Genomic DNA, 8,230 nt, shown 5'->3' on the forward strand with positions numbered 1-8,230 from the left:
AGGTACAAGACCCGGTGCAAGAGTCTGTTACAGCTGCGTAACTTCTACCTTCCTTCAGCGTGTCCAGAAGTCCAACTTTTTGTGTGATGGTTTCATCTTCCTCTGTCTTTTGGGTGCGAGCGCAGGAGCCTTTGTCGGTGCAGAACGTTTCGTCGACGTTGTGGGTTTTGTCGGGGAGAAAACTTGCAACCGTACAACACTTCAGAATCACACTGATACAGACTGAACATGTATTTAAATTTGGCAGCTGAACACATTCTGTACTGTACAGGAGACAGGAGTCCCTCAGCCAATCAGGATGCAGCGGGAAGAACACAATACACATTCATACAATGTAAAAAAAAAAAAAAACAAAAAAGGGCATGCAAAATTGCACACACACAAAAAAAAATAAAAAATCTGTGAAACAGCGAGACCACGAAAAGTGAACTGTGTTAGAGGGAGGGACGAGTGTAAACCAGGACTAAACCAGGACTAAACCAGGTCTAAACCAGGTCTAAACCAGGTCTAAACAGCGTGGAGTTCTTTGTCAGTCCTTTCGCCCGCGGTCACCTGAAGGTCTACGAGGAGCATCTCCGGCGTTTCACCGCTGCTGATATCGAGGTGATTTTAGCGAATTTGTATGAAGAAAAACCCACCACTTCAATCCAGATAAAAAAAAAAACATTGTAACGTGCGTTACTCACATTTGTACCGAGTAAAATATTACTATTTTTTCCCCTGTAATGACGAACATTACTGCGTTACAGCAAAAAGTAATGCATTACTGTAATTCGTTACTTTTATAACACGTTACTCCCAACACTGGTTATTCTCCATATCCTGGTTCTGTCAGTGTTCGTGTTACTGTGTTTACATGAGCGCTGATTATGTTTCTTGACATAATCTTACAAATGCACAAGCGCAAAAATGAACTTAAATCAATTTCATAAACCAGGAAAAATACAAACCGTGAGCTCCTTTAGCATAAGAAGCTCAGGAGCTACGAGATCTCCCACAATCCACTGCACACATCAAACCAACAGATTCTTCATTCAGATTCTAAACTCAACTTTACAACATATAAACCAGAACCACTGTAGAGCCACATCAGCCCGTTTGATCAGATCATTCAGCTCTGATCACATTTGTTTACGTTTTACTGAAACTAAGACCACATGGCTAATTAAGCATAAACTGTTAGCGGCGATAAAAACAGCTGCTCCTTGTGTCGCTGATGTGGTTCAGCTTCTGTCGGACAAAAGGACAAGACTCAGTGGATTATGTGTGTTCTTTCTGTGACAGAAGAGGTGCTGATGATGGTGAGTCTGTTCTGTGTGTGTGTATCGTACAGGAGATGTTTCATGTGTAACTTTTCAGCGTCACACGAGTGCAGGTCGTACGAGTGCAGATTGCACATGTGCAGGTTTAGCGCAGACATTTCACTCCTGTATGTTCATTTTATTTATGTCGCTGTTGTAGTGGTGAAAAGACTGAAAAGTGTTTGTCTTTTGGACACATGTGACTCAACTTTATGTTGCAGTAACTGGGATACTGTGTTTACATGCCACAGTCTCCTGGTTACTATCGGAATAAACCAGCTACAGTATCCTGGTTTCTAATAACCGGGACACTGAAACTGTTTACATGCACCATGACGAAACCTGGATACTCATGTGCATGTAAACACACTCAGTGAGGACAAAATTCTGGCTGAACCGGCGCACGTCGTAGAGAAACGTCACATTTGTTTTATCCTCGTTGCACCTGCTCCACGTTTATTTTAGAGTTTTTAAAGCTCTTCATGGATCGACCCCAACGAACATCTCAGAGCTCAGTGTTCCTCCTCTCCTTCACGCTCCAACGTATCGTCCTAAAAATCCAACCAGGTTCATTTGGTCTTCCGATGATTCACGTAATTTGGTCATTTTTTCAGACTAAGAGTTAGTTTTTTCATACCTGACATTAGCGTTTTTTATTTGACAGCTCGTGCGTTCCTTCCCGCTTTCCGGTGAGAAGGACGGGATCACGATTGGCTCTTGTGTTGCTGCGACGCTCGCGGTCGGATTTACAAATACGGAGCCTGTAACCGTGGCAACAGGAGCTTTATTCGGAGCTGAACGATGTGGAGACGTCACGCTGAGGCTACGTTCAGACTGCAGGGCTTAACGCTCAATTCCGATTTTTTTTATTTTTTAATGAAATCTGATGTTTTTTCGAGCTCGTTCACATTTCCAGTTAAATGTGACTTGTGTGTGACTCCAGTGTGAACATTAAACGGTCCAAAAGTGTCCCACATGTGACACTGGAGACACGACGACGTCAACCGCAGCGAGCGAGAGAGATTTTAAAGTTCCTCTGGAGATTTTAAAGTTCCTCTCGTACCGGAGCCAGAACACGAACAACTTACTTGTTTTAAGGAGGAGATTGAGAAGGAGAAGGACGAGGTTTTTGGTGGTGGTGTTTTGTGGTGAGTGGAGATGTGCTTCACTTCACTCACACGGAGTTCATCAACAGTTTTCGTGTGACGAGAAGAACGTTTGAATACGTTTGTGTCTTGTTGATGACGTGTAGGTGGATGAATGCGCTTTGGACGTTCACACTGAAGTCACATGTTAAAGATCAGATATGGATCAGTTTCAGGAGCACAGATCCAAGTGTCCTGGGTCACGTTTGAAAAAATCAGATCTGTGTGGTTCAGACTGACATTAAAAGATCAGATACAGGAACATAGAGACAAAAAATCGGATTTGGATCACTTCAGGTGCAGTGTGAACGCAGCCTAAGAGCCTCTTTACACAAGAACGCTCGCGGGTAAAAATGATGAAATATTTACGGGAGGCGTCTTTCCTGTAGACGGTGACGGCTTTTTTGGGGCTTAAAAAAATGCAAAAACCTGAAACCACCTCCAGAGCGGAAAAGTTGAATATGCTCCGCCGTAGTGTTTCCGTCTACGCTGCCCAAGACGCAAAACTCTGGTCACATGTGCTCAGGTCGCGTACGAGTTTACGTCGCACACATACAGGACACACAAACCTGGCATGCACACAATCCAATTCAACACACATTTACATCACTGTATGCAGCAGATTTCCTCCTGAAAATTGTTGACTAAAGGCAGAATAAAAAGTGAAGACGCGACGCCACTTTTGCATTTTCTCTTCAGACCCTCATCACATAAACGTAGAGTCGCCCCCTTCGTCCTCAGTTTTGTTTTGAGCCGCCGGTCCGTGAAAAAGCACGAACCATCCCTGGTCCTAAATGTTTCGTGTGCCAACAAGAGTCTCAATTTTTTTATTTTTTTTTTCATGCTTGCAACATTTCAAAATGTTTGTGAACCCAGCTCCCAGCGGAAAAGTCTGAGGAAAACAGGAAAATACAAAAATATAAAAACATAAAAACACACACTGACCTGGAGACGCTCCGGCCTCTTCATCGTCCTCCAAACTAGAAACCACAAAAAACAGATTAATGTGGTTTTCTTACTTCCGATCGAGAGCGTTTCAGAGCTTAGATCAGGAGAGTCAAACTCATTTTGTTCCGGGCGTCGTGTCCAACCGACTTTGATCCCAAAGTGTCCGGATCAGAAAACTCATGACAAATAAACCCCAAAAATAACAATAAGTTCAAATATTTGTGCAGAGAAACACAAATCTATTACACAAATCTTTTTTAATTGATGAACTCTTTCTTTTACAAAATATTATAATATTATGAACAACCTGAAACTTTAAGAAAAATACAATTTCAACACAATGTTTGAACATGAACTTGTCTGTAAACAGGAATAAGTCCATTTTTGTTGTAAAATCCTGCACTCGGCTCCACTTTTCTCATGTTGGACATTTTTCTGATGAGGGTGTCACGGTCAACAGTCAAAACGATCGTCCTTTAAGAGCGTTTGGAAAGAGACAAGTCTTCATTTGTGCTGCTCTGGTGGGAGGGGCCACGTACAGAGACGCTGGAGACGCTGCTGTGATAAACACCACAGAAAAATTAACAACCATTTTAATAGAAAATAGAATTCAAATATTTGAGTAGAAAATCAGCCGAGGGCCAGATTAAAGGTCTTGGAGGGCCGGATCTGGCCCCCGGGCCGTATGTTTGACACCTGTGGCTTAGGGCCACACACCACAGAGAAGGTCCTGTCCCCCTGGAGTTTTATTTGAACTCAGTCTGACCATAAAAACCTGACTGTCCTGAATCTCCAACAGGTGAGAGGCTCTGTGCTGTTAAACTCGTCCCTCTCAGCTTTTCCAGATTTGCAAAAGTCAAAACTAGGACACGAAAGTAAAAAGTAAAAAAGTAAAAAGTAAAAAACTAGGATGGAAAGTGTAAATAAAATAGTGAAAAGAGGGTGTGACATTGTGTGTTCTCAAACATTAGCCAATAGTTTTTCAGCGAGTCGTCCCTGTTTCCTCAGGACAGTTCCAGTTTTGAGCCTGTGTCTCTGTCCCAGCAGATTTACACAAAACCACTGATTTGTCCCAGTTTTATACAAGAAATGTCCCAGTGTCTCTATTTTGGACCAATCAAGACATAAACTGACATTTGTTTCAGTAAAATACAGAAAAGCCGCCTAAAAAGGACCAAAACACAAAGAATGACCTTACGAGCCGCCACAAACTGAGAAAGTCTCTGTTTTTGTGTTTTAAAAATCTGGTCACTTTCTGTAAAATCAAACTTTGTCATATTGTAAAGTTGTAAATCTAAATCTCACCTCGTGTGTCTGGAGCAGATGTAGAACCGCATCTCACCACAGGGGGCGCTCCTCACCTCACCACCTGCACAATAACACACATGAAAACAAACGTATAAAAGGTTAAAGGTCACAGATCACACAAAACTCAGCGTTTCTACTGGAGGGTCCGCCACCCGTTTGTCTCCATGGAGATGTTATTACTTTGTCCAGAATGTTCCACAGTGCAGATTAAACCGTGTATCACCGGGGAGACGAGCAGGTCACAGCACTACACTGCATTACAGGTCAGATCTGTGGAGATGGTGTTTATGAGCAACAGAAACACCTGACATGAATAAACGCTGATGGGAATGTTTAATGTCATATGATGGAACATTCCAGGTAAAGCAGTAACATCTCCATGGAGACGAGCAGGTGAAGGACCCTCCACTAGAAAACTTGAACCGTGCGTCAGACAGTGTTTACATTCAAAGTCTCTGAGGACGTGTGTCTGCACCGTTTTGCATTTTTGTGAATGCGGCACGAATCTGGAGTCAGATCTGGAGTGTGTGTGCGGAGCGAATCTGGAGTCAGATCTGGAGTGTGTGTGCGGAGCGAATCTGGAGTCAGATCTGGAGTGTGTGTGTGGCGTGAATCTGGAGTCAGATCTGGAGTGTGTGTGTGGCGTGAATCTGGAGTCAGATCTGGAGTGTGTGTGCGGAGCGAATCTGGAGTCAGATCTGGAGTGTGTGTGTGGAGCGAATCTGGAGTCAGATCTGGAGTGTGTGTGTGGAGCGAATCTGGAGTCAGATCTGGAGTGTGTGTGTGGCGTGAATCTGGAGTCAGATCTGGAGTGTGTGTGTGAATCTGTGGCGAATCGAATCTGGAGTCAGATCTGGAGTGTGTGTGTGGCGTGAATCTGGAGTCAGATCTGGAGTGTGTGTGGAGCGAATCTGGAGTCAGATCTGGAGTGTGTGCGGAGCGAATCTGGAGTCAGATCTGGAGTGTGTGTGCGGAGCGAATCTGGAGTCAGATCTGGAGTGTGTGTGTGGCGTGAATCTGGAGTCAGATCTGGAGTGTGTGTGTGGCGTGAATCTGGAGTCAGATCTGGAGTGTGTGTGTGAATCTGGAGTCAATCTGGAGTGTGTGTGCGGAGCGAATCTGGAGTCAGATCTGGAGTGTGTGTGTGGCGTGAATCTGGAGTCAGATCTGGAGTGTGTGTGCGGAGCGAATCTGGAGTCAGATCTGGAGTGTGTGTGGCGTGAATCTGGAGTCAGATCTGGAGTGTGTGTGCGGAGCGAATCTGGAGTCAGATCTGGAGTGTGTGTGCGGAGCGAATCTGGAGTCAGATCTGGAGTGTGTGTGTGTCAGATCTGGAGTGTGTGTGGCGTGAATCTGGAGTCAGATCTGGAGTGTGTGTGCGGAGCGAATCTGGAGTCAGATCTGGAGTGTGTGTGCGGAGCGAATCTGGAGTCAGATCTGGAGTGTGTGTGGCGTGAATCTGGAGTCAGATCTGGAGTGAGAGCGTAATCATTTTTCGGTTCACCTTCTGCCTCCAGACACTCGCTGTGGTTTTTCATCTGATTGGTGCAAACGTTTAAACTGAAATAAGACCCGTCGCTCCAGGACCACGATTCACTCTGAAAACCAAAAAAAGAAAAAGAAAAACAGGTTATAAAAACTCCAGGTCAGTTTATTTTCACTTTCAGCGAAATGAAACTGTGTACGACTTATTTGGAAATAAAACCTGCTGTAAATATAAATGTTAATAGTTTTACACAAATCAAGAAGCAAGAAACCTTTCTTAATAAAAAATCTCCTGAGTCAAAAAGTCTGAGGTTTTTCAACCTAATCTTGTACCATATGGTAGAAAACTATATGAAGCAAATATTCAAACCAGTTTGTTAAGGATATGGAAGTGAGAACCAAGAGTTATCACTGTTTGGATTTATTGACCAAAAAGTGCTGCATATTTCATTCCCTCCGTTACCGACATGAGTTTTTACATTTTTTGTCTTGAACTTGAAAGAATCTCACAGGTTTAACTTGACCCTGTTGGAGTGTAACTCTTTCCTACATTCTGATACTTTACTTATTTCAATAGTTCCTCTAGTTTCTGAATAAGAGACATTTGAATGTCAAAAATCTGACCCTGTTTCCTCCGTTAACACTTGACCAGACACATAATCTGATCCTGCAAAAGTAAACAGAGACAAAACTGTCATTTGTTTTGGTAAACTACAGAAAATCGGCTTAAAAACGACAAAACACAAAGAAAATGTGACTAGACTGAGTCACGTCTGAGTCTTGAACGACTCTGCAGAACACGACAAACAGACGACAAAACAGATTTGATCCATTTGATCCATTATTTCAATAAATGGTTCTTTCAAAGCATATTTTTTACTTTGTACATTTATGAATGTGGACGTGTGTGGATTTACTCTTTTCCAAATGTCCATAGATACTTTTATCTTTTTATCTTTTATTATTTAATTGTTGCTGCCTTTGCTCTTCCGTCTGTTGTATCTTTTACAATCACAATAAAGACTTTCTCTTCTGTTTCTTCTGTCAGGACTTTGCCGCTACAACCACGTTCCACTTCCAAACGACAGAAGTGAAGGGAAAAAAACTGGATTATTTGGAGATAATTCAAAACTATTTCATTCTACTTTTGACACACGATGAGAAATTTAATTCAAATTCAAATCGACAAACGGATTTTCTCCTTCGTCGTTGATTCTACCTGAACGACTGAGGGAATTTACCCACACCAACCTCTTATCTTTACATTTGTTTAATTATTATTCATTATTAAATAGAATAAAAGAATGATACAATGGCTGGACTTTGAGCGTGGAACATTCTGGAGAGTTTTGGCTCAGAATTGAATTTAATTAAGTTTGAAAATTAACCAGCGAATTGAAAAAAGAGATAAAAGTTTAAAGATTAAACTCAGAAACGCACGGATCAGCCTCCAAACACGACCGACATCGCTCCAAAACACAGAGTCTGATAAAGAACAGAATAAAGATAAGGTAAAATAATCTCTAAAATAACTCTGAGTCTGGAGTTAAACTCAGGTCACCTCGACTTTTACCTGAGGGACAGAGTATCCTCCGGTCCAAACGGGAACGCCAAGTTTAGCCGCCATTTTACCGACAAATTCCACGTCGTCACGGGAACGGAGCGAGACGAGGTGCGAGTCGGACTGAGAGCAGAGGAGCTACGGGAAAAAAAAAACATTCATTTAACTCTGAGATTTTATAAAAGAACGAAACAAAGATCCACAGATGTTTTAATCCAAACAGAAGATGTTTGAGTCATCTAGTGATCTCTCCAGGGCCCTGTTCAAACCGTCCTTAAGATGCGTTCGGACGCGTCGTGTCGACCAATCAGGGACGAGTATCCAGAGACTAAACCAGGACTAAACCAGAACTGAACCAGGACTAAACCAGAACTGAACCAGGACCAAACCAGGACTAAACCAGGACTAAACCAGGTCTAAACCAGGACTGAACCAGGACTAAACCAGAACTGAACCAGGACCAAACCAGGACTAAACCAGGA

The 8,230-nt window shown here is 42.7% G+C and overlaps 1 protein-coding gene across 1 annotated transcript in view; it reads right to left on the minus strand.

Annotated features, from left to right (window-relative positions):
* Nucleotides 1-3,285: 3,285 nt before the first annotated feature.
* The window catches only part of LOC129409876 (oxidized low-density lipoprotein receptor 1-like), a 22,171-nt gene continuing 17,226 nt past the window's right edge, over nucleotides 3,286-8,230 (minus strand). The window contains exons 4-8 of the mRNA XM_055156783.1: nucleotides 7,761-7,886; nucleotides 6,207-6,300; nucleotides 4,700-4,763; nucleotides 3,392-3,426; nucleotides 3,286-3,338 (exon numbers count right to left, since the gene is read on the minus strand). Coding sequence (XP_055012758.1) covers nucleotides 3,286-3,338; nucleotides 3,392-3,426; nucleotides 4,700-4,763; nucleotides 6,207-6,300; nucleotides 7,761-7,886 — 372 coding nt within the window. The remainder of the gene's footprint in view (nucleotides 3,339-3,391; nucleotides 3,427-4,699; nucleotides 4,764-6,206; nucleotides 6,301-7,760; nucleotides 7,887-8,230) is intronic.

This window comes from Boleophthalmus pectinirostris, unplaced genomic scaffold (assembly GCF_026225935.1).
Source record: "Boleophthalmus pectinirostris isolate CB_2022bp ecotype Guang Dong unplaced genomic scaffold, ASM2622593v1 HiC_scaffold_20, whole genome shotgun sequence".
NCBI classification, from domain to species: Eukaryota; Metazoa; Chordata; class Actinopteri; order Gobiiformes; family Gobiidae; genus Boleophthalmus; species Boleophthalmus pectinirostris.